The sequence below is a fragment of the Bradysia coprophila genome, unplaced genomic scaffold (genome assembly GCF_014529535.1).
Source record: "Bradysia coprophila strain Holo2 unplaced genomic scaffold, BU_Bcop_v1 contig_494, whole genome shotgun sequence".
NCBI lineage: Eukaryota > Metazoa > Arthropoda > Insecta > Diptera > Sciaridae > Bradysia > Bradysia coprophila.
The window spans coordinates 975,029-1,002,858 of record NW_023503746.1 but is presented as its reverse complement, the minus strand read 5'-3'; the positions used below and the strand labels follow the sequence as shown (position 1 = coordinate 1,002,858).

The 27,830-nt window shown below is 37.1% G+C and overlaps 1 protein-coding gene across 2 annotated transcripts in view; it reads right to left on the bottom strand.

The window, feature by feature from the left end:
* The window catches only part of LOC119082838, a 49,219-nt gene extending 21,710 nt beyond the window's left edge, over nt 1-27,509 (bottom strand). Inside the window, exons 1-11 of one of the 2 annotated variants that reach the window (XM_037192495.1) lie at nt 27,158-27,509; nt 21,106-22,234; nt 20,798-21,051; nt 10,710-10,929; nt 10,483-10,634; nt 5,177-5,292; nt 4,900-5,112; nt 4,498-4,812; nt 4,208-4,423; nt 4,006-4,147; nt 1,052-1,127 (exon numbers count right to left, since the gene is read on the bottom strand). In XM_037192495.1, coding sequence (XP_037048390.1) covers nt 1,052-1,127; nt 4,006-4,147; nt 4,208-4,423; nt 4,498-4,812; nt 4,900-5,112; nt 5,177-5,292; nt 10,483-10,634; nt 10,710-10,929; nt 20,798-21,051; nt 21,106-22,228 — 2,827 coding nt within the window. In that variant the 5' untranslated portion in view covers nt 22,229-22,234; nt 27,158-27,509. Of the gene's footprint in view, nt 1-1,051; nt 1,128-4,005; nt 4,148-4,207; nt 4,424-4,497; nt 4,813-4,899; nt 5,113-5,176; nt 5,293-10,482; nt 10,635-10,709; nt 10,930-20,797; nt 22,235-27,157 lie in introns of both variants that reach the window. The other variant, XM_037192494.1, reaches the window with a different exon arrangement.
* Nucleotides 27,510-27,830: the final 321 nt, after the last annotated feature.

The window sequence follows — 27,830 nt, the reverse complement described above, 5'->3', positions numbered from 1 at the left end:
CAATAACAACATTAGTTTAAAGACAATAAAAAAAATTACCAGACGTAGAACCAACGTACATGTCAGTCTTTCATAATTCCAACGGGAATGTATGATTAGTGTACCCTTAGTCAGCTTATATAGAGAACTCGGGAATAAATGGTTGTCCAAGATACTAGTGCCACTTGAAGAATGATAATAGACGTTAAGATCCTCACTTGGAATTGGAGGAATCCTGTCATTTCAAACGTCATTCAAATGTCACCTTCCAAGTGGGCGTCTTAGTATAAATTCAATTACATTCTTCATCGACACCATTTCGGTTCCTCTACGATTTAAGCTGAGATATACGAGTACAGCTACTCTCATTTTGGCCTTCATACCACTCACAAACAAGAAAGACTCAAATAAATGATGTTTTTGTTAGACTGTGTAACAATATATGGCATAGATTTCAAACCATGACATTACGTAGGACTTCATGCATAAGAGCTGCAGTGATTTTAAAAGTTTTTAAAACTTTCCAACCCCTCAAACCAATCTAATTAAAAAAAACCTTTCGGACGGTAAAATAGCATTACCAGAATTATAAAATCCAATGACTACCGTTAACACACATACACACCTTGATACACACACACCACACACACTTATAACAAGCGACATCAACCCTTTTTTTAACAAAGTGAAAACTCGCAATTAAAATCATCAAAGCGGATTTCAATGTTATAAAATATAAAAAGAGACCATCACCATTATGAATGGTTGCTCATTGCTCACCATCCTCAAATGAAGTAACCAACGTTACGTAATTTTGCTTTAGTTCTTTTTTTTCTCCCGTATTTATAGCTTTTGAATGGGGGTTGACACGTTTTTTAGCCAGTTATTTTAATATTTAAAAAAAGCTACCACATGCTCATATTTTTAGAAAATAGAAAATAATTGGAAGACCAATGTCGATTCAAGTTTGCAAAAGCGGAAGAAATTTGCTAAAGTTCAAAATCGGAACGCGAACAGTCTTCCAATTACATTTTTAGATCATGACGAGAGTGAAATTACTTATTTTTCTTACCTGATTCTCGCTTATCACTTAATTGTTTTGGTGAAGAGTTTTTCTTATTTGGTATTGGTCGTACGTTTGATGCATTCTGGAAAAGAAACGAAAAAAAAATGTTATCAATACGATGCTGATTCACCCTTCACCGTATTATTATTCGATGAATAGTATTTTTACTACATGCCCTATGTAAAAGTTGACCATTACATAGCAGCCCGTCCCCTACGAAAATGATCCATTACAAGGACTAATTTCGGTTCATTTCTTTCATTTTCCTATGTAGAAATCAACTTTCGCATGGGGCTGGTAGTAAATCTTCACATTGGATGCTGCTACGTACTTCATTACTTCGGAAACAACTTTGTGATACTCGCAAACTCACTCGTGCCGTTCAAACAAAGTAAAGGGTACGGTCTTTGAAAGAAGTCGCCCGAATAGAACACAATAAATTTCACCGATTTGAAAACACTCATTAAACCAGAAGCTTGTACCGAATCAGCATCATCTGAACCTTGCCAGCTGATCAGCAAGCATTCGGAAAAACGAGTTTACTACCGTCACACGTATTATGTGCGCATATACATGACCTCAACGTATGAAGCTTGCCCTTGAATTGTTTTCCATACAAAGATATTGCCTTTGTCGACCAGCTGGAGATGTTCAGCTGTTGCTGATTCGGCACAAGCCAATGGCTTACTAAGTGTATCTAGCAAATTAACTAAAGACTCAAAGACGGTACATATTGAATACTTCAGTCATGACATTACAATTTTCGTCGTCTGGTGAGATGAAATTGAGAATCTGAATTTTTACATGTCAGAAGCAGGTTTTTTTTAGCAAATCAGAATGTTTGACTCTTGACCCTGACGAATTCCCGGCCAAACTTAAGCAATGGCGACAAAAATGGTCAGTACTTCAATCATCTGTTATCGACAGCTGCGATAAAAGTGAGTGATGAGTTCTAGCTTATATTTGCTTATATAGTTCACAGTTCCGAAGTACTAGATTTTGAATGAGACCCTTTTCGATATCGATGTTTCAAGAGAAGTAGTAGATTTTAGAGATGACATTAACTTTGATGATTTTTAATCGTCATTTGCAGTTCTCATCTGGCAAAACGTGTCTCTGCTGATTAGTGCCGAATAAAATGGGTTCTTGTGGCTAAATAAATTTCCCGACATGAAAGAGATGAAGAACAATATTTGATTTTGATTTGTTTAGAGACCCTGCTAACAGCCTTTTGCTGTCAGTAACAAATGCAGTTTGGGCCACCGGCCTAATTGTGACTTCTGAACCACAAAGCCTCTAAGTATGCAAATACTATCTGAGTAAACTTAGGTGCTAATTGGTATCTCGCCTAAATATAGACTAGACATATACGTCGAACTAGTCATTCAGTGTACATACAGAGTTGCAGCCACCAAACATACTGCAGCTAACAAAATTGTGAAGCTTGACTGAGCTTTAGGAAGTTAGTATTCGCTGGGAAAAATCCATTTGGAATTGTCTGACACGGGAATCAAACCCGGGCCGATTTTGGTAGAAGACTACTCCGTAACCACTGAGCCATCCCGTCCCACAATATGTCCTAGTCCTATTGCTAATATGTTTTACATTTGCGTCACTAACTAAGCAAAGAATCGGTGCATTTGAGTTTGAAAGGCATACCGAGGGGTAATTATTTCCAAATAACTGATAGAAGGACATCTCGAGAGATTGTTGATATTGGGCGAGATAAATCGGTATTCGCAGTCTATTTTGCGCTTTTAACAAATGCCAAGCACATTTTACTCACGTTGAACACATGTTTGTCACATTCACGTTGAAACTAGACTTTTATTGTCGTCACTTCGGATGGGGTATGATTGGTATCGGTCATTGGCAGTTGTAATAAAGTGCATCTTGTCCACAGTGCTTATGATCAACAGTTGGTATAGAGGACCCAAGTCATCAAAGATTAAAAGTGTTGGATGATGTGTATTCGCCGTTTGTAGATAATGTTGGTGTTTTCTCTTGGACTATCGCGGCGTAAAATACACCAAATCGCTCAGGCATCTGTTTTATACAAAAGGGGTTCGGAAATCAAGAACTGAAACTGCAGGACAGTATGCAAAGTATGTTGACCGTCAAGCTATACCAAAGCTGACTATAATTTTGCAGTCATCCAGAGATGACTACATTTATCACTATATCGATGTCACATTTTTGGTGGAACGGTGGCCGTTCTTGAATTCATTTAGATCACGTGAGCAAACATGCGATGCTTAAAGGATTTGTTTCGGTTGACGATGGATTTTTCACGTTTATCTGCCCCCTCGAAAATTCGCTGGAGAATGGAAACATGTGACACTGCGTGTGTTTAATGCAAATAGAAATAAAGTGAAATTTGGGGTGGATTACGTCCACGTTTGGAGAATATTGTTTTTTGACGACTGAGAACTTTGTAACCCGACGACAAAGACCAATCACTTATCGAGCTATTCTTGTCCCGAAGATCTCTAATATGACTATAACCGGAAATGTCATCAAGAAGTAATGGATTAGAGGTGTGCGGGCCGATGTTTTTTTGAAGCCCGTCCGGCCCGAAGCCCGGTCCGAAATTCATTTTTAAAGCCCGGCCCGAACTGGCCCGACGTATTTATAGCCCGTCCGGCCCAAGCCCGATCGGGCCGGATAAAAACTCGGACGGGCCGACATTTTCGGGCGGCCCGAAAGCAAATTTCATATAAAAAAGTGCGCGAAACTTTGAAAATCGGGCCAAAAATTTGATTTTTTAGGTCCAGTCCAAGCTTGGCCCGACAGATTTGAAGCCCGTCCGGCCCAGGCCCGGTCGGGCAGGATAAAAACCCGGGCGGTCCGACATTTTCGGGCGGCCCGCACATCTCTATAATGGATCAAAGAAGAGGACACCCATACGCCCTTAGGACGGACTAGTCTACAGTTATACTTTGCGGTACAAAATAACTTACAAGTTTATCGGAACGTTCTCCACTGGGTAATCTAGCTACCGCAACTTCTTGACTATCTTCCGGTGGTGGCGGTAACTGTACCCAATTGTAACCCCGTTTCTCGATCGGTACACCAACTCTATCGTATTGAGCAGCTTGTTGTCTAAAATCAGAACAACAAATGAAACCTCTGTTGAAAGAATTCAAAGCGTCAAAGCCTTACCTTAAACTCTCATAACAATCCAAGCAAACGACAGCATATTCACCGTTCTCCAGAAGCAGTCCATCATCCGTTTTGCGATCGGCAACGATGGGAAATTCTCGAATAGGCAGTGCTCTGACTCGTTTTCGATACGTTGTGACGTTACACAGATTGCACGAATAGTCGTGCCAATTGTACTTTCGATCACTAGCGCTGATTGTGTTCGTTCCATCGAATCTGTTCAAACAACACAGACAACAAGTGTTAAGCAATTTATCACGCATACGAGAATGAACAATTTTGATATTTACTTCCTCCACTGGCTCAACAATGAGTGATAACAAAATGTACAAACTAATGCTGAATAATCAGATCGTAGCTGTTCTGCATTCGCTGGTGATTTATGCTTCAACAAATGTGGAAAATATGGTCGTGACCCTTCCTTGCTTGCATACAAAACCCGGGCAAGTGTCAAGTCAGAGTGTAAACCGCATAGGAAACAATAAATCGATGTGCTTGCTGGAGTTGAAGATACTGATGGTGTTGAAGGTGGTGTGTGAATGCCACTTATACCTCTTGACCCATTCGGTGAACTTGATTGTGGAATCGGCGAGGGGATGTTGTAACTGTAACAATGCAATTGCGAGAGAGAAAAAAAAAATTGGTCAGACCGTTGACAGCGAAAATTTATCGTTTCAATTTGTGTATTCTACCGTCTGTGTTCCAATGGGACCCGTTCAGCGTCCATACTCTCCCATTGTTTTGCTAAATGGTTAACACATCGTGTACAGGCTAATATGCGATTCGGCGCATTGTCATTTCCTTTCAGACACGGAAAATGCATTGCATGTGAATTCATGTGCTCAGCACTTGTTGACAGCCATTCCATTTGCGTTGTGGAGTAAATGCCTTTACAGATGTAACATCTAGACGTACACAGAGAAATTAAATCAAAGATTTGAATCACTTGGAATGGCAAGAGTTTCTTACGGAAATTGACCATGACCATTTTCTACTGGACCTTGCGAATTCGGCGTATTCGGTCGAGAATCTCTCCTTGTACTCTTCGGGTCACGCGTGGAGTTTATAGATAGCGATTCGTACGGCTGAAATGTATAGCAACATAAGAAACTTTTTTTCAAAACCTCGCAGTTGTGTCACTTCGAACTTATCAATTTTTTTCGGGGTGCAAAAAAAAACCGAAGCTGGAAGTGAATTAGCTGAGACATCATCATCATTTTATTTCAAACAAAAAAAGTCTTGTACTCAGAAGTCTGAACCAATATTCGGTTCCACTTGGAATCGGTTCAATCCAGTTTCATGTGCGCTATCAAATGGCAATGTATATTTTTGTTAAAATATACAACGTGTGTCTTTACTACACAAAAACTGATAACACATTATCTCTATGTAAACATTTGAATTAACGACGATGATAGTACCTGCGAACCCATGGAACGATGAATAAAATTTAAAAAAAAAGAAAACGAGGCGCATAAATTATCTTCAAGGAATATTGGATGGTAAACTCGCTCATTATCGAGGGATTCTTTTGAAAAACAGCCCGCTGAAATCGGACACATTTTCTAGTAGATTTTTTTATGAGTCCCCGGATAGGTGTTGGTCCCTAGAACCCAAAACCACTTTCAAAAGCATTCCTCGATGCTTGTGTGGTTGGTGGAATGTGATCGAAAACAGAAAACGATCTGTTTTCTTATGGAGTTCTTTCTGGGCACATAAAACGAACAAGGTCATGTGTGATGCCATTGGAAAAATAATCGCACGTAGTTACCTGTGACACTAGGGTCCTATGGGTTTAAAATTCATCCACACTCAGTTGACCTTATGAGTCAAAATGTAACTATTTCGGCGAACTTTCAATGGTTCCTCTGCATCCGAAACGCAACGGAGACATCCAGACATATGTATCAGTACCGATAGACGAGTGATGGTTGAGGAAAAGCATAACAAATGATGACCTCACCGCTAAGTTGTATTTGAAAACTATCTCACTGACTATTCCACTCATGCGGGAAAATAGGAACAGTAGAAAACAGCGTGTTTTACTTGTTTTTCAAGCATATCTCTGGATGTTTTCGCTTAAAAATCGTGTACGATATGTCAAATAAAAGGTATTGACGACACGAAACAAAAAAAAAGGAATTTTCCCGCACCTCCAAACCAAGCGGTCACACGTACTTATGTTTTCTGTCATTGGAAAGCTAAGACCAGTTACAATCAGAGGAAACAGTTTTCTAATATTTCCATTGCGCTTCGCAAGCAGAGGAACCATTGAAAGTTCGCCGAAATAGTTACATTTCTGCCCGTGTGTTCAACTGCTCGGAACTGAGTGTGGATGAATTTGAAACCCAATAAAACCTGAATTACCGCAAAAGTACATGCAATTACCTTTCCAATGACACACCGCACGACCTTGTATGTTTCATGTGCCCGGAAAGATCACCATAAGAAAAGAGAATGTTTTCGGTTTTCGATTACCTCCATCTAAGCACACAAGGACCGAAACAAGGACAAGCATTGAGTAAACATCCTCGAGTGATTTTGCCTTCTAGGGATTAATGTCTATCTAGGCACAGACTATAAAATCCACTGGAGAACGTGTCCGATTTCAACAGACTGTTTTTCGAAAGAATCCCTATCAAATAATCCCCGTAAGTTATTCCAGTGGAATCCACATAAGTATCGAAAGCTTCATTGATGCAATCAACCAACAATAACCAATAAAAGCTCAATTAATATACTTAAAGTTTACGGAAAGAAAATTACGATACAAAACACACCATAAAAACCAGAATAATAAATTAAAACGACGTGAACAATGCCTTATGTACACTGAAATTTAAAAAAAGAAAATTTCGAAACTCTTCAAATTACTCGTTCGTATATCGAGCTCTAAGCTCTTGATATCTGTATTCATAATTAACCGCCTCGAACTAGAATCCACGGAATAGTAGCTGAGTTAGTGTTGTTTTTATCGTTTATATCATCACACATATCATCAGGTCAATCAATAAAAAACGCATGATTTAGTGATGAATTCAAATTTTGAAATTCAATATCATACCACGACAATCCGATTAATCTAGTTTGAACTAATTATATCAAATTATACGTTCGAAAAAGATCTTGTAAAAATAGATTTGAAGAAGGTGAACGCTTTTAAATTGCTTGTTATTCGATTCCAGCCACGTGATTAATCGGTTTCTATTGTCTTCATAAGTGGTTGATTGATGGGAAATTTTCTCTGCACTTTTTTTTGATGTCAATGCGTGACGGAGCTTAGAATTAGCTAGTACAGTGAGTTGGCGAGATAGTGCGATTCATTCAGTTTTTGGTTATCGTCGGCTATGAGCGTCATAGAATTTATGCTTTGTTTAACAATGAGAGAAGATGTTTAAGAATCGTACCTAATTATGGCACGGGTCATTAGTATAAGGGGCCATTCAAATTGTGCGCTTCTTTTAGGGGAGAGGTCTGACAAAGGAGTGTTGCCATGAGGGATTCTTTTGAAAATCCACCTATCAAAATCGGACCCATTTCTTCTGGGATGGATATATACATGATTTGAAAAGTCTTTGCCAGTATACCTCAAAACAGGCCTCACACAGTCTCGAGCTACACCTGGTTGCTGGTGGAAGATCTCCGAAGTTGGAAAAATAGTGTTTTTTATCCGAAATTTTAGGCTATAAATGATCGTTCCGGGTGAGAGTGGGCTCGTTGGAAAGCTGAGCTCAAGTACTTTCGGGTCATGCCTAGTTTGATTAGATTCTCTAATTGATACCTCATTTGCAGTGCTGGTGATTGCTGGCGAGTTTTACAAGTAGCGGTTGTGTTAACATAAAGTTCTGTTATGTCAGCAATCACCAGCACTACAAATGAGGTATCAACGGAAAGCTTAGACATTGTCTGTTACAATTAGCATGTTAGGTTCACATTAAGCGTCATCAGTACCAGCCCAGACCTGTCTAAAGTTCACACAGATTTTGAAAATTTTTCTTGCAAATTTTTGCAAACATATATCAATGAATCTAATCAAATTAGGCATGACCCGAAAGTACTTAAGCTCAGCTTTCCAACGAGCCCAATTTCACCCGGAACGATCATTTATAACGGCCAAAAAATTCGGATAAAAAACACTATTTTTCCAACTTCGGAGATCTTCCACCAGCAATTAGGTGTGGCTCGAGACTGTGTGAGGCCTGTTTTGAGGTATACTGGCAAAGACTTTTCAAACCATGTATATATCATTCCCAGACGAAATGGGTCCGATTTTGATAGGTGGATTTTCAAAAGAATCCCTCCATTCAATTTAATGTATCAATAACAACATTCACCAGGGGGATTTGAGTCTACCCATTCAATTTAATGTATCAATAACAACATTCACCAGGGGGATTTGAGTCTAAAAATCGTATATTTTAGTGTGCGCCCTATTTAAATGACCCCTAAGAATGTCATTCCACGGCAATCATCTTCTGCTTTCCAGATTTTTACAAGAAAATGCTTCCGATGATAGCGAAAGTGATTGAATTTAGTCAGAAAACGTTCTTCTAAAGTTAGCCATTCGAGAAATCATTAAACAAATTTTGGTAGCGGGCCATAACCTTTTAGAAACAGTGGTATTAGGTTATTATCACAAAATCTGCTACTTCGTTTGTTGGATGTGTTTGATGATTTTTTTTGTTTGAACGTAGATTTTGGAATATATAAGACAGTTTCATCCTTTCTAAAAGGTCTGTAAAATTGACCTCATGTCAGAATTGAACAAAACAAGCGCTTTCTTCAATTCAATAATAATTGATCCTCCTGCAACGACCGACGTAACACCACAGTAATTACAACTATTTTACTCATTACAATTGTATCTTTGGTTATTGCATGTGAAAGTACTTTAAAAGGTTGAAGTTATCTCTTTACGTTACGGGTGGTCGCGAAACACAAGAAAAGGAATGCAGAAATGAAATCATTAATAGCAAAGTTTGTCGCAATAGCAATTGCAATTTAGAGCAACAATTATGCGTTATTGGTTCAAGATTTGGTGTAAAATTTTACCATAAGAAAACCGGTTAGGTGTACGTTATAAGGATTCCATAGGTCTCTACTGTATTCATTTAAAACGTCATCTATTTCACTGTTTCATTTTGACATTAATTTATTCTAGAAGACGAACAAATTGCATTCTAGTCTTCTATCAATCTGTTATCGACAACGGCGAGAATATTAATGAAAACAACGAAGTTGATAATTTATTAAATAGCAGAAGGTCTGTTGAAACAAACGAAGACAAAACACTCGACGATATTTTCAGCGAAAGAAGTAATAGATTATAATCGTGATACAACTGACGTTTACAAAATATTCCTAAATCATGGATTGGACGCTGTTTAACGAATTTTAGGATGAAAAATGGTCCAAAGATTTTCACAGCATGGACCGATTTGTTTCGGAAACTCTTAGATGTTCCCGCAATCTAGAAGAACAAACGGACACACTAATATGCGATTGCCCCTTTCTTTAACTAAGTCGACAGATGCTGTAAGACTATGAAGTGGGACCGGACGTTCTACAGAGGAGACTTCTACTATACTTCTAGATCATTGAACGTCCCAACCTGATAAATCTATCTCATTAAAACTGATCGAGCGGCTCTCAGCCCATTTTTATTTTTATTTTCATTCGTTCATCAGTCGTTTTCGGAGAAAAGGGCAATTAAACCGCAACTCATTTCTTAGTTTACAAGATAATGTGTGTTAAACCGAACGAAGTAAAAGATTTTGAATTAATTTATCGAAATGCAAATAGACCTTGCTTCGAACCAATAGCACCAAAGCAATCGAATGGAAAGCAATCATAATGGAACAAGTTTCGGCACAGCAACACTTCTCATAGAGATGTGATAAAACTGAATTGGTCCGGTTTTCCTAATCAACAAATAGAAATTCTTTATAGAATCGTTTGATGAAGGTGATTTCCAACAGTAGCACGACAAAATTACACCGAAAATTATTGCCAAATATTGAGACATTCAATTAAATGATCTAATCCAAAAATGGAATTTCCGAAGGCTACCTTCACGTAATCGGTTCAGGTAAGACTTCAAAGTGTTTGAACGAAAACCACATGGTAAAAATTGATATGCAAATTGATTGAACCAACTCAAAGTAGTTAAATGCCGTTAATACCGATAACAACGGCTGTCAATGTTTTTCTCTTCGCAAATTGACGCTAAGTGATGATGATGACTGTCGTATTGAACACTGTTGTTTGAACGTTACCTTAAACCGGACATTACTGGATTCAGAATTGGCTTGTGACTTATTGTCAGATGGTGTGAAACGACCATCGATGCTGGTGCTGGCCGCTGCGGTACCACCCTCAGCTAAATGAGAGTGTTTTTCATTGCACGAGGAACATAATTGCACCATACCTATGACGAACAAGGAAACAATGATTTTTAATGATTTTATGTCCAGGACGGAGTTCAATTTCATTCTGTTCTTACCCTGTGGACTAATCGGACTAGCATTCGGAAAAGGTTGCATCGATTTGATAAAAGGATAATAGGGTTCCCGTTCGGCATTCGGACAACAGTAAACTAAACGTAACAGAGACGAAATCGTATCCACGCCACATGTATAGCAAACGAATGTGGCCCGTTCTGCGACGGATGCAGGACGCTTTCTTAGAGTGTATCTCCGATCCACTTCTGGTGTTCCAACAGTCTGAAAGCAAATAAAAGTACAAAAACATTAAAAACATGATCAGAGGTACCAGTTTCGACGGCCTTATGTAAACTGACTTTCGGTTACAAAATTTTTGTTTTGAGTGATAAGAACATTTCGAAAATATCGTGAACAAACACTGTCTTGTGTACGTCGTGTCTGTGTTATAGTTGAGTAGCTGAAATTTTAGTTTACTACAGGAAAATGATATGCAATGGAAAATTTACGAATTGAGTCAGATGCCGATCAGCAAATAACGAGACAATAACATGTGTGATAATGTCGATCGATGCAGAATTTTCACGAGATTTGCAACATATTCCATTCTCACCACACACACATGTTATGTGTGACTGTTTCTATCCGCAAAACAGAACAATTGCGATTCGTCTGCCACCAACAAAACGTTAAGTTCTTTTTACGAAATGTGTAATCGTCAACATTAAATCCAGTATTATGCGGTCAAAGGTTATCGAATGAAATGATTTTATGTTATTTATTCCAAATTGATTGTAATAGACGGAATGTGTGAGAAGTATATCGTTTTCATTCGAAAACAAATCATCGAATCTCTGTTGCGATTTCGATGATATTCCCTTCGCTGCAGTTGCATCATTTTATTTTTGGACAATGAAAATTAATGGAAATGTTGACGTGAAATTATTCAGTCATGGTCTCGGAAAATCACAAGTTCGTCTTTCGTATAATTTTATTGAACTTGCTATATTGTCGCCTTTCAATAGAGCTTTTTGGCGCCTTCTCCTGCATTTTATAGGAGCATTTTTTGGTAGCTTGTCCGACCCTGGTTACATTTGAGAGGGATTCTTTTGAAATCGGACGCATTTTCCAGTGGAACTTTTTATAGGTCGAAAGGACTTCGACCATAGAACCCAAAACCACGTTCAAAAAAATTCTTCGAAGCTTTTGTGACTGGTGAAAGGCGATCAAAAACCGAAAACTTGCACTTTTCTTACCAAAATTTCTCCGGGTACACGAGCCGTACATGGTCTTGTGGGGTGTCATTAGAAAGGTAATCACATGTACTATTGAGCCGAATAGACTCATTGGTTTTAAAATTAATCCACACTGAAATATGTGCAGTTGAAGTTTTCAGCCGAAAACTTGCACTTTTCTTACCAATATTTCTCCAGTTACACGAGCCGTACATGGTGGTGTGGGGTATCATTTGAAAGGTAATTTTATGTGCTTTTGGGCTAAATAGGGTCTTATGGGGTTTGGATGCATCTACGATGAAATATGAGAAGTTGAAATGTTTAAGTGCCCAGATATCCCAGATATCCCTTTGTGATGTAACTTCTTTAGAACGTAGTGAAAGAATGCTACAACCAGTGATCCCAGAACTGTTCATAAACTTTGGGAGAGCATATTACGAACCAATTTTCGGACAAATAAAACTGATTTCACCGAAGCAGAAGCATATCTAGTAATCAAGGGACTGAATCCGACGGTGTCTTCTCCAAACATTCACTAATTTAAATCTTTTTTTCGTAGCAATTCTTCTGTTCGAATGGGGAAAGGTCATATATCGGTTTTAGGAAATCGTCAAATCGTCTGAAATTATGGCAAAATAAAACGAAGTAGTTAGGACAGCGGGAAAAGCTTTTGTAAATCTTAGCCTCAAACAATTCTTGAAAGAATGTCAATTGTTATGCCATAGAAAAACGGAGAAACTGGCTAGATAAGGTCGTCCACCCTTATAACTAAGAACACGTACACGCTTCTTCAGAACTTTAAATGAAGTGGTTGCAGCTACTCTCTAGTCTTCCAAAGGAGTTACATAGACTGAAAGAAGATGCGTACCGAAACCGAGCATAAAATGTGAGACCAACACCTCCAGAGATCTTTGACATTAAGCATAGGGCATTCAGTCTAACTTCTTTGTCTCCCACCAAAACGATACGGGCTCAGACAATTCCACATGGAATTTTTCTAGCGATTATACCAGATTAGTAACACCCTAAAGTCCACTCGACCTTCATAGTTTGGGTAGGTGCAGTGTTTTTGGTTCTGCAACGATTTACACACTGAATGACTCGTACGACGTAACCCAAATCTCATGAATTTATGTTCATAGGTCTAGTCAACATTTAGGCGAGATACCAACTAGCACCTAGCTTTCTTCAGAGAGAATATGGATACTTTAAGGGGTAATTTGGAAGTCATGTTAAAGAAGTGGTCCAGATTACACTTGTTACTTGCCAAAAGAGACTGTCAGTGAGGTGACCTCACTGAGGTCTCCAAACAAATAAAACTAGAGACATTTCAACAGGACATTGCCGATTTCCGGTTTAAACCCTGAATCTGTCTTCCATACATAATATGATAGGACAATAAGCTATTAATAACAATTAAAACAAAATAAGCATCACATCACGTTCGATATACACTTGTCTTGCATAAATTATCGATGAATAAAGGCACAACATCAAAAACAGTTCCGAAATATTAATTTGTGGCAATAAATGGGTAAGATGGCGAAAGCTAAATATTTGTTAATTTCATTTGTTTCCGACGATATTGAATCAGATGTTTTACTTTGGCTGCGATGACGTACATTTGTATCTTTTATAAGCATAATGTTGTTTGGCAACGTAACCCGTTCATTGTTTAATGTTTTCTAATTGTAGCACCAGTTTGTTTAATCATTTAATAATTTCAGCCTTAAGAAAATTAATATTTGCTTTTTATTGACATGCATAGCAAACGAAACCACTTTTATGTTATGGAAATTCAAGGCAAAATGTCGAGATCTCTGCTAATTTGAGCGCAACTTCGCCGACTATTTTTCAAAACTGAAGTAAATTCAGTTGAGAGCTGAGTCAACTTTCTTCGTTATTCTAAATTTAAATTTCGTTCGTTAACTTATCAATTTGTGAAGATAATGCAATATTCAGTTCAGCCGGTTTTAACTTGTTGTTGAGTGCAAGCCTGTAAACAATAACTTATCATCAACGGATCGAACTGTGTATGGCTATGAGTGTTACGTAGTTAAATGACTTCAGACTAGAAATGCGTGACGATTTCTATATTGATAACAACTAATTAATGGCTGCTGTTACGATCATCGTAAAATCGTAATATAATGTCATGTCATAATGCTATGTTGTAGGCAATTATACCAGTGCCCTGTTCTTCAGTTCTTAAATTAGATGCAAGGAAACGTATTGCCGGAACGTTTTACATTCGGTTTTCCTAAGGTCATTACCGAAGTATGTGGATGAACACACAGCCAAATTAAACCAATTTTTAGTAATATTGAGAGAATTTCCAACAAAAAGTTGTTGTTCAAATAACATTAGCCCAAACGGAATTATCAAAGGAATGTGGTCTTGAGTGCCACGACAACTATTTGCTTTTCAAATTTGATTGGTCGTTTTCAAATGGAAATTGAAGGAAGCGTTGACACTAATATAGGCTATGACTGATGATGTTTCAGTCGCATCCAGCCATTGATACTTTTAACCGACAAAGTAGTGAGAAACTAGACTGGATGGTGCTCATGAAATATTTAGTCAAAATGGTTTGCAAATATATGTTTCAGTCTGTCTGACCAGTTCAGAAGTGCACCTCAAACAACTCAGACTTTTTCAAATACTGTGACTAATCGAGTCATTCAGTAATAATCGTATACCGTGATTCAAAAACTTGTTTTTGGCCGTCGAATCCGATTGAATCGAGGACAGTCAACCGGAAAATCATACAATTTGTGACAAGGGATCGACCGACTAAACGACAACGAAAATAGATAAGTGTTAATGTGAGTGATGTGCATGACGCTCCCTTAATGATAAATAAATTATTTCGTTTAGTGATACAGATATCATTAATCGCGTCTCGAGTCAAAACTTTCCAACACTTGACTGACAGCTCGTTGAGATGTTTTTTATTGCTTTTTACAAGAATTTGTCAGAAAACAGGATAATGATCAGACACCTGAGAAATAGATTCACTTTTTACCCTTTTTTGGCATTTTTACTTTTTACTAAAGAGCACAGAAAGCAGAGTCCAGCTGCACATTATCTATTCCCTACTACGGCACAATAGTCAATTCTGCACACACTTTAGGAATTTTCTTCAATTTTTTCAAATTGTCGAGCCCGTTGCACAGTGACGCACAGACTTGTTAGAAAGACATTTTTAGTGCCTTTTGAATGACATCCAACTTGACGATATTCGTCACTGCAACTGGACTTAAAGCATGACTTTGAACGGCAATAAAAGTTCACAAGGAAGTCGAAACAAAGGAAAATGGGGCTCGTTTCAAAGCCACTGAAAATAACCTTTCGATTGGGGATAGTTTTCGTATTTTCGAAATATTTTTTGACTTTAGGACAGTGAGGGTGCCGTGACATGAGTGGTATCGGACTTCTTTGTACTCTATCTATTCTATAAACCTAATCTTATACTCCCATCTATTCCTTAACCAACAAAAAGATAATCAGTTGGCTTTTCCCTGAGATAGATTTCACTCACGCCGTTTTTCGAACTTAATGAAACACCGTGCGTCGAGAATCATGAAAATATTTTCACGGCTACATACCTTCGACTTTTATATCTTGTTGGGTCTGTGGTCACAATTTTTTTTTTAAATAATTTCTGTAAAGCTGAACTCTGCATATGGAATCCATGTTTTGGATAAGAGATTGTCACCTCCATTTTGTTTTTTCTTCACGTGACCCATAACCATTTTTTAATATTCGTAGAAATCATAAAATGGCCACTATAACTTCGTAATCATTATTTCCGCATAATAAGGTCACGTTCCAAATCATCAAGTAAACAGTTTACAATCATGGCAAATTCATGATTTTTACAAGAAATTGAAATTATCACCAAATTATGTGAAAATCCGAAACTAAATCTCTCAGAAAGTTTCTTTCAATTTTTTTTAGAATTATCAGGATTAATGTGAGTTAAATCTACATCAAAATGACTTGTCCACCATTCCGAAATAGATTCGCTAATATTATTACATGGACAACACATACCTCATCGGTTGAATGTTCGGGAACGTAATCCACAAAGAAGCATAATCGTTTCTTGTTTTCATCCTCAATGATATAATAACTACGTAACGGTTTCTGAGCGGACATTATGCCTAAATCTTTTAGCAGAATCGTCCTTCTCATTTTAATTTAAAAATTGCAGGAAAATTTTCAATCTTTTCATCAACGAAAACACTTTCTCGATTCAGAATTTATTTTCACTCATTACGGAAAAATTTCTTTTCTTCTGTCAACACAATTGTCTCTTAATTTTTGTCACCACATTTCGAGGTTTTATTGTTTCTCATTCTATTGAACTTCCAAGTGAAATAGTACACGTCGTCGGGGTCGGATTTTTACTATCGCGAAGAACGTATCACTGTTTGAAAGACAAAACGATATAAACTCATTCACATGTGAATTGAGACTGAGTGCCATTATCTTGAAAGCATTGTAAAAACGTTCTCTGTAATAACATTTAAGACCGTGTGTATGGCGAATGGAAGAAGATAAACAATTTTATGAATGTGAGAGTGTTTGAAAAATAGATGTGTTGTTCTAAAGAAAATATTAAACTTTTAAGTGTCTGGATGTAACCAGTTTTATCAATTTTTTTTTTCAATAACAAAAATTAAATCACATCGCTTTTTATTGACATGAGAGTACATTTAATAACAAGTGAAGAAAATAAGTTTTTAAAATAAAATGATAAACTGGATGGCAATTATAAAACGTATGATGTACGAATGAGTCTAATTCACTTTTATTTTTTTGGGGAAGTACGTGTGAAAAGTATAATTAAATATAGAGGCAAGACTGATGACTGGCGTGTATAGATGCGTGCATGTAATATAGAGTATAATACCCAATTGATAGAAGTCATTGGATTTTGATTACAATTGAATAGAGATTAGAAATTGAGTCACTCAATTGAGGTGCCAAATTATTTTAAATCGATGATCGTTGGTGGCAGGGCCTATTGTTGGTAAATTTATTTACCGAATTTCACTTGGAATTTTCCTGAAACCTATCGAAACTTTACTGGATTTGTCAATACAGTGGACGACTTTCAATTTTATGAACTAATTCGATTCAGCTGTTTGACCAGCTGGTCCATGAAAACAGTCAAAGTCAGTTAATTTTGTAATCAGGAGTCGATAAAATGTTAACAGTGGCCTGTTAACTGTTTCCATGTAAACAGGACCAGCTGAACCGAAATAGTGCACACAATTGAAAGTCGGTCACTGAACTATTAATTCGGATACATTTTCGGTAAATTGCAGTAAATTCGGTAAATAAATTGATCAATAATGGGCTCTACTTGGTGCAGTTAACAATATGTCTGGTTGACTGGTCATCAATTGGTAATATCAAACGCCAGCAAAAAGGCGATGAAGTTGAAATGAACTCGACAGTCAGACCATATATGGGATGATTTACCCAGAAGACGCTGTGGAACTGTTGGAAATCGAAATGTTGTAATGGTGTATGCTTTTAGAAAATATTCTGACAATTCCACCTTATTATAACCTGATAATAGAAAACCTCGGTTGGTAAAGGCGGCAGTACTTTTCAGTACTTGGTTATTTGAGATCCATATTCTGGTGAAATATCTTTAGTAATTATCATCTCATGGAACAGTGTCATAGCAGTTCACAAAAAAACGCTGACATTTGTAATTTTACGACGAAATGTACTAGAAATGTAATAGAATTATGGAAAAATCTATTACATTTGAGCGTTAGTTTCCAAACAACGTTTTCCTTCAGCTCGGTAATAACACCTATTCACTTGAACTGTAAAATGGGGGGAATTTTTTGTGTCTTCCATTTATTCTGCGTCCTAAGCAACCTTCTTAACATCATTAAACTATTTCTTGAATGAAGAGATATGTCACGGAATTTCGTCGTGATAGCAAATAGCAAAATATGAATAGGGCTTTAGGCCAAAAGCACACAAGTACTTTTGCGTTGATGGGATCGACAATTACGATGCGCTTTCCCTTCTCCCTAGTTATCTGATATTCAACACAGACTAAAGAAAGGAAAACGCTCCATAATGGGACATTGAACTTTTGACATTTTTTGTATTTAGATTAAGAATGTTATTGTAAACAAAAAATTGTTCTACACTATTGCCGAAATTTCAAGTTTTTTACTTTTAATTTATATTTCAATTACGACTACGACCCAAATTCAACCCAAAAGCATACCTTTTTCGTGAGAGAATTAAGAAAAAATGACATGAGAAGAAAAGAGAGGCATATAGAGACGTATAGTCTTTTTTATGTTTGACTGATCTTTGAAAATCAGAAAACAATTAATTAAAAATATAAATGTTTATAATTTTACGATAGTGTAGAATAATTTTTTGCTTAGAATAATGTTGTCTATCGAAATTATTGAAACTTCAGTCCCCCATTGTCAATTCCATCAACAATAATCCTAAAATTGTTCGTGTGTTTTCGTTTTCATCCTTAAAAGTACGTGGATTTTTCAATGAGGTTTTTCCAGCTGCTATTCGGTGTTTTGATGAAAATTAAGGACAGTTCGGGCAGTTATACCAATTCTAAAAAAAGTTAAAGCAAAGTAGTCCAATCGGTACCCTGAAGCATATTTTGTTATAGGAATGACAATATTACTTTAGTTGTAACATGGAAATAGTACCCGATCCTGCCAAACTAAATACCGAAAAAAAACGTTGGGACAAACATTGTTATCGATAAATAAAACCACACCCGTCCGAGACCCATCGACCGAAACCTTTTTAGAAATGATTAAGCACCTGTTATCGACAACAACGAACAACAATAAGCGATAGGCTCTGGCTGTTGTGCTCTTTTATAGCGTAATGTAGGTAGATTCAGAATTGTTACGACAAATGAAGTACAAGATTTTTATCACACTACACATTTTACGATACTCTAAACAGTCTAAGTAGCAGATTTGGGATAAAACTTCACCACATAAAAACGACATTCTTTGGCACTCGATATGGCGTATTACCATATGACGATATACGTTTGGAGTAAAACTGTTAAATGTTGATTCAAATCGACGTATTGAGGGCGTGGGGTAATTTGGCATACAAAACAACGTATTTTTCAACTACGTAAAAGGTGAACTCGCATACGATTTTTCGATACAAAAATTTTATAAAAGGAGTCATTAAGTCGATGTCATGGCTAAATAGCATTTGCAGCAATAAACTAACTTGCGTGAGCGAGTTCACATTTTACGTTGTTTAAAAGTGCGTTCTTTTGGCACCGTGTGCCAGATTCCCCGATACCGTATTGAGAATCAAGTTTCAGAGTTCATGTATCGTAGATTGAGCTACAAAATCGTTTTAAATACCGTGAAAATTATGACTGAAAATTCCGTAACTTGATTGTACAGACTAATTTTACAGGCGAAAGGTACCCATAATTGTCTGACACGAAACCGAGAAGTCTTTCATTTTGAACTGCAACAATTAGCACGAAAACTTCTTCCGCAAAATGAGAAATCAAAATGTTGAAATATTCCCTCAACGGTTAAACTTCAACGTGTCTGATTGTTTTAATATGAACTTTTTGGAATGTTACAACTTTTGTCTCTCAAGTACAGCATGTAATTTTCAACGTTAAAACCATTACACTCGGAGATATGTCGACAGAAAAGTTGTGAATCACATTTTCGCACATAGGCGATAATTTTGTTGAAGTTTACTTTGTGGTAGATACAAAAGAGATTAATGAAGAATCTTACACTATTTTGATTCACGTAATGTGATCCAGTTATTATCGCGAAATAAGTTGATATTTTACTGTTCTCTAAGCTTCTGGTAACCTTGTAACGTACATCTTATTATTGTAACACGACAGCTTACTATATTCTATGAACAATCGAAATGATAAGCCTTTCCGGTGAGTCACACTATTTTTACACTCCTCAATCTCAATCCCTGATCACTATCAGCGTCATATACTAGTTGTAAGAAAATCTCTTTCTTGACTTATTAAACAATGAGAAATATCATTTTTGCACAGACATTACTAACATACGGAAGAAATGACGAGATAACGAGAAGCTGCCATATCTTAGCATTGCAATTTATTACACGTCAAGTATTCCGGAAATTGTCGGTGGTGAAAATGGCAAATGAAAGGTATGTTAATTCGCTCAGAACCTGTGCTATACATAAAATAGAAGCAAATGGACACCGGTCTTTATCGACTGACACGACTTATTGAAATGCGAGAAACATATTCTGACAGAAACAAAATGTGAAAATCGAAATTCGTTCGAAAATTTACTTCTAGAAGAAGTTCAGGGATTTCCTTGTGTCCAACTATAGGAAGTGTACATTTTAAACGAGAAGAAGTAGGATTTCCACAGCGGACTGTCCCTTAAAATTTGTTTTTTAGTTAAAATTCTAAAGCCAGAAGCTCTCGGGAGAGATGCTTTTGTATGTATTACACTCATACATCGTACCGTAAAACCCGTATCTGGCACGGGACATATTATGAACATAAAATTTCAACTGACGAAACATCGGACAAACGCTTGGAAAGACCTACATTTAACCATTTTGCTTTGATGTTTTGTCAGGGAAATTCTCCAGGGCATTTTGCGAACCGTTGAATATTTGATTCAAATGTCGTGCTTGTTTTGTAAGACGAAAATCTAGTAATATACCTGTCTTCCTCACAGGCTTGTTAAACACAAACAAAAGACAGATTCAAATTCAATGTCAGATTTGTGGACATCGGCTGATTTGTTTGTGTTTTCAAAACGTGAAGTAAAATGGAAAATGTTTTGATGGAAAGGGTAAAATGGTAAGTCAAGCTTTGGCATGCAAAAACACATTTTCATAATATTCACCTGATGGTTCTGCCACTGTTGAATCAAATGATGAAAGCATGGTTTGCATGCCTGTATGAATCCTTTCGGATCCTTTGGCCTGGATCGAGCCGGTCGTGGATGTGTTTCGCCGAATATGGGGAAAAACGGTTTATCTCGATCGTTCGCATCTTTCGGTTCAACGGTACTAAGTTCAATAAGACTACCACGTCTATATTCATCACCACACACATAGCACACTTCTGTTATAGAGTTTTTGTCGGGCATCGATAAGTCTAAAATACCAACGTCAGAAGTGGTGTTACGTAAATCTAATGCCTCACCGTCACCTTCCGATCGATGCATTTCATTATGACTTGAATATAAGTATGTTGAGGCAGCACCGGTTTTATTATTCGAATTTGTTTGATAATGGTTTTGATCACTACTGCTCGGTATTGCTGGCGGCGTACTAGTGGCCGAATTCATGTATGTTCCGAGCTTAAGTTTGTGTTGAGCAAATGGTGAGTAGGCAACTGATCGGCTGGGCGTTGATGATGTCGGTGGTGTAGGTATTTCACGTGATTGCGGACGTGAATTGGAGTTTGGCGTTGGGATTTTCTCACTTCTACTAGAAGGCCGTGCCGAACTTTGGTTGTTGCTATTGTTATTGTTGTTAACGTGACTGTCGCCTGGACGTTTCGGATAGAAGTTTTCAGATTTGTTCTGCGGGGATTCATTTCTCGAAGAAGATCGTATAGGACTCTCATTACGTACAACCATTTGCTGTTGTTGTTGTTGCTGCTGCTGCTGCTGCTGTTGTTGATGTTGCTGTTGTTGTTGCTGCTGCTGCTGTTGTTGTTGTTGTTGCATCGTGTAGAGATGCTGTTGCTGCTGATACATGTACATTTGTTGATCGCGTGAAGTCGGTCTCTGATGTTGAGCACTGTCGTTGCGAGTGTACGGATAAGAGTTTTGAGGTGTTTGTGACGACGGAATACCGGAAGAAGCTAAGTGTTCCGCACTCATACCAAGCATCTGAGCAGCATATTCACCTTGCTTAGACATATCAGCGCCGATGAATGGCTTACCATCCACCCGCTTTAAATGATAGATACGCTGATTGTACGGCTTCCCACTTCGTTCGAAAGTGTTCCATTGTTCATTAAGTAGCGTATAGCACAGCCCACATGTTCCTACAGTTGGTTGATTGGGTGCAACTGGTAAGACACCCGTTGGTGGTTCGTGTTTTTCCAAAAATGGAAAATAAGATTCGTTAGGTCTATCTGGATTTGGTTTGATTCGTACTAAATATGTTGTGTTGTAGTGACCGTATGTACCGCAGACGTAACATACTGCCGTTGCATTTGTAACCATAGTACGTGAATTCAGATTTTGTGACGACATTGGGGGCTCCAGAGGAACGGAGCCCCCTCTCCACTCGTTTTTTATGTAGGCTTTCGCCTTTTCCATAATATTCTGTGAAAGAAGAAAATTGTTTTTGATTAATACATTGTGTTTGAACAGTATGGTTTACAAGGGGATGCACTTTGCAAATAAATATTTGAATAATTATCATGTTCACTATTGGCTTGGTCATTAAAACGATACAAATTCGATCGGGTTGTCGCAGTTCATACGTTTTATCCGAAACAAACTATTAACCAATAAACGACCGACCCGCCGATGTTATTCAAAACTCATTAGTGCGAGCACAATTAATAAAATATTTGACGTTCATTATCGAAGAATGTGTATATTTGTATAAAATTGTTTGCTTATTTAACAAGCAAAGACCCAATAAGTACAACAAAAATATCATGAAAATCGGTTAATTTTGTAGCAAACAAGCACCTTCCATTGGAGGTGATATAGCGAACACATAGCAATAACATTCAGTTGTTTATCGTTGAGCTAAGTTCATTGCTTCATAGCTGCTTTTACTTGCAATTTGCTCTAGAAAATTAGGAACGAAATTGGAATGAAAAATACGTTTCCCACTAAATTCCTTTCGGACAAAGACACATTGTGTGTCTGAATGAACGACGAAGAGAATTTTATTTTAAAACAATTTTTGTTAAATTTTAATGCGTCTTGATAATCTCATATATAATGTCAGATGTCAGAAATTACGATTCGGATCATTACATCAGACATTTTCGAAACGGTTCAGCAATACAATTTGCAAAAGTTGGAAAAAAAAAACTTTTACTGATAAGATAGGGTGACACAAAACCGAACACTTTTGCAACAAAGTATTATAATAAAAAAAATGGATAGAGATAATGAGCCAGCAGTGTTCGACCTGTTTCCATCGTAACAAGAGGGGCTCGCGAAGAATGGTGTGATGTTGCCACTAATAGCATCTCTGATATTTGAGAAGACTTTTTCCGATAAAAAGTGCAACGTGATCGATCAACTCTATCAGAAACTCAATGGTTGGTTGTTAAGGGGTTGATATCTCTAAAGAATACCTTCTGATAATACTTCGGAAATCGTTCCGTAATTTTCGGTTTTAATTTTGCGGTCGCACGTTTCACAAATATTTTGCATTCCGAAAATAGCTGCGGTAGTAAATAAACAAAAAAAAAATTATTTACAAATATATTGTGATTGTCGTGACGACAGAAGGAAACTGAAGAAAATGAAATTGTGATTTGACGAGAAAAAAATAGGTCAGAAAATAGCTACTAGTAGAATCTCTGTATGTCGTGTGTGTGTTTAAAATTGCTACGACACAATATTGAATGACTTGAAACATAATTTTGTCATAGAAACTGCGAATAAGCGATAAGCGACTCAGAAATCAATTCAAGAGACAGTGGACTTAGAAATGATTAACTCTCTTCCTCTCTCTTCTCAATGCATTATTAAGGCAATGTCATTTAAACAGACCCTTCCCAATGCATTGTTGATGTAAGTTCATTGCATCAAAGTCAAACGAATTGCATGCCTGACGCTCATCGAGTGTAGCTTATACAGAACGTTCAAATGAGAGGGAACATTACTAAAAACGTGACTGAACCGGTCAAGGGGGTGGAAAACTTTTTTTTTCATAATTTGTATGAAACGTGCCTCATGTTCCTATGTTATCGTGCAGCAGACAGAAGAGATGTTGCAAGACATCCGCAACGTTTTTGTTTTTAATTTAAATTATCTTTGTAAGGTGCCCTGAACTTGTTCCCTCTACAAAAAATATGTTACGTCCATACAGAAGTGTTGATATATTTTGGAACGACAGCGAACGAGAAAGAGGACAGGTGACTCAGCACTCCATTCATTTACTCGAATAGAAAAATGTTTTATCGTGTTTTTAATGCAACTGATTTACATAGAAAATTATGAATTATGCTCCAACCCTGACGAAATATTGGTGCTTGTTCCATTTCGGTAATGTTTAACAAATTCAATTTGCAATGCAAATTTGGCTGGGCTTCAAATTGATTCATCACACAAAAAAAGCGACAAACAAAACTGTGAATGGATTTACTACGTTAGAAATTCAAGCTTTCTCTCTTCGACCCAAAAACAATCCAAAACATCTCAGACAGCACACGGGTTGAATTTTAAAATGCATGGGTTGTCGTTCCGTTTCATTTCCATTGGGACAATGTTGATGTTTATTTTCAGTCGTGAAAAGATGGTAATCAATTTGAGAGATTCACAAAGCAACGGAATCGTCTCGAATAGCCACTGGTGGCAACGATTCGGTAAATGGATTTGTTATTAAAAATTAAAGTTCGAAATGTATATGCAAAGTGTGCAACGTCAGGTGGCCATGTAGACAGTCAAATAATGTCCTGTCAGTAACAAGCAGATCGTTTTAATGATCAAAATATTTGTGCACACATTAATCGCCCAACGAATTGTGAGGTGCTTGTGCTAAGGTTCAAAAAACTTTTTGTTTTAAAACCGTTTTTCTATTGGCAAATGTGCAAAAATTGATTACCTCTTCGTGGAGTTCCACTTGATTAACCAAAATTGAATAGAACTCTTAATTCAACAAGCAAAAACCTTTGTTTACACTGAAACGTGTCCAAAAACTTTTGTTTGGCAAATAATTCCGTTTTAATGCTTCAAATGATTGCCAACACCATAACAGAATCCTCACCAGGTAACTATCTCCGTCTCAATTAACTTTACTTTTCGCATGTGACTAATTCAATGTTTCCCCCCATTAAACGTGACGAACAATGAATCACAAATATTAAGCTCGCAATTTCGTACCGAATCAATTTCGCAAAATTTAAAACAATAATTTTCTGCGGAAGATATTATTGTTCGTATCGCCAGCTGTTTCGGGTTCGGTCTCTTAATCCACTTTTTCTTTTCCTTCGATGATCCTCTCATTCCAAACTTTATAGCACACTGATGCCGGCACAAGCATTGCGTTCATGTTCAAACTTTAATTTATGTGGCAATCCATCAATATATTGATTAAACTGAAAATACATTCTGTCGGAGTGTTGAAACCAATGTATATATTCCATCCATACACCTTTAGTCCATCCCAACCCGATGCAGGTACCCCGATGAATTAAACAAAGTTTTGTTCCAGTAATCCTTCACTTGATTGTTTATTTAGTGAGGAACAACATAGAAGCGATGACCGAATGGTTAGTATAATGTGAACAAGGCACAGAGAGAGTTGCAGTTGAAATTGAAAATTCACTGAATAATTAAAAATGCTCTAAGGACAGCAACGACAGTAAATGTAACGCATTTAATATTTAAAAAAAATCAATTGAGAAATGTCGTTTTTCCTTCCATAAACAGAAAGAAAATGATGAGGTTGATGTGTGGTTGACGATCAAAACGTCTAGTAGTAGTTGGATTCTCTGAGAGAAAAGCCTACAAGTTCTCACGAAAGTAAAACTGGATTTTTGTGTGTAATTTTTGTTGCGAAGTACCAACTGTTCACTGTCATGCAGGCATTTAAAATGTCGGTAACTTTTTTATTACATTATATACCAAGTAGTATACACACGATGTATACACACACTTAATAAAACTTTGAATAATGTATTTGGACAGAAACACCTGTCGATTTTGATCACATCGAACTCAAAAAGCTAATGAACGTTTGGGGCGTTCCATTTTAATCATATATGTCGACACGGTCCGTAACAATTTTCGTCTATACAAATAGAGAATAGGGGGACGAGAGTATGAAGGTGACAGTTTTTAACCCAGCACAAGGTTGCTTCTTTGAGCCGATAACAATTAAATTGGACGACGATGCCATCAGAGGTTACAGTCGATTATAGGGAATGTACAAAGGAAACGGTGACGGAACATACGCTTTACGACATACAGACATGATCGTCTTCAATATTAATTATTATTCTATCCTGGCACTGCCACTGCACTACGTCTTTGGTGTTAAATTTGGGTGTATCGTTAGGATCTTGATATGTTCGTTAAAATCAAGACTAACGTGAAACTCGAACAGGCAGTGGTGGAGGGCCCTTTGGTTTCTGTCTTCGGGTTACATGTTTTAATGTAGACAAACAAACAAACAAACATCGTAAACGTTTATCGATTGAATCGCATTAACAGTATCAGGAATGAAGAGACGTTCATTTCAATGCGAACCGAGAAGGAGATGTATTGAAATGTTGAAGAAAAATGGTAATCCAAATTTTAATATTAATTACATTAAGGTCAACGAACGACTTCGCTATCATTCACATAACGCAGCAAATTTTAATAAAAATAAAATACAAAACTGAACCAACAGCAACGGTAAATTAAAACAATTCCAGTCAGTAAGTTTAAACAAAACAACAAAAACTGTCTGAAACGAAATGTAGTTATCAGCATTACATCGCTGAACGTACAAAATGTCAACAATGTTCGCATCCGCGAAGCCAATAAAATATTTTAATTTCGAAGCAAATCGGTGGAATTATAAATACGTTCCGGAACCTACGACAAGAACGACCGGCACAAGTAATATTACAGTAAGAACATGACGTGGCATCAATCGCTTCAGAGGAAACTGAATTTGCATTCAAGTCGACACTGTATAAACACATCCAACGAAAGTTGTTTCTCAACCGAATCAGACTAAAATTTTGGCCAGGCAAGAACTGAAAAATGTTCACCGAAACAAACGTATAATTTAGGTGTGCTCTCTGATGACGATTGATTTTAATGGTCGTATTGTTCGTTCAATGACGCAATTTCTCTATGGAATTTCTGTGGAGACAACCGAATCGGCAAGAGATTTTGGTTTGTTTTCGAACATTTGGCATCGAGGAACATCGACGATAGACTGATAGACCCTCTTTCGGCTTATTTTGAAAGGACGATGAAAATATGCAATCGGCGAATCGAGTCAAGACGGTCACGGTTAACAGGAAATTACAAAGTCAAGTCGGTGCATTTTTCTTCACTTACCTTGTCTATAGTGAATGTTAATCCTAGTTACAGCAAATCCTAAAATTCGTTCAACATTGCGATCGCAACAAATGGCAAAATATTCTTATCTTTGATAGCCATGTCGCTCTTTTTCCCTTTTTGTATTAGTGGAGTCGTCAGTTTAAAACCTTAATTAAACACTTAAAACCACAATTCACTACATTTATACTAGTTCGATTGCACTCAATAATGTTTTCTGGACGTTATTATCACTGATTTGTATGGTAAAAACTGTTATTTTATGAAAAATTTGTAGATAAAAACGACAAAAACGAACACGCACCGAAAAGTTTTAAAGCGTCCATCTTGGATTGCGTGTGTGTGTATGTGTGTGACACTTCGAACACAATTTTTTTCGTTTTTGTTAGGTTGAAATTTCATACACAACCTGTATTATACCGGTAATACCTTTCCAATTACCAACAATACCCACAATACCACAAATCTACCGAAATGTTTTCGAACCGGTGGCGGTAATGTATCATACACCCTGTCATAATTAATGTCGAATCTGCCTATAATTCTCCAAATTATTTAATTAAAATCTGATTCTTTTTCTTAAAAAAAGACTTTTTAGCGAGTAGAACAATTCATTTGATTTGGAATTTTGATTATCTGTCGCAAACCCAGTCAAATAAATCGACAAACATTT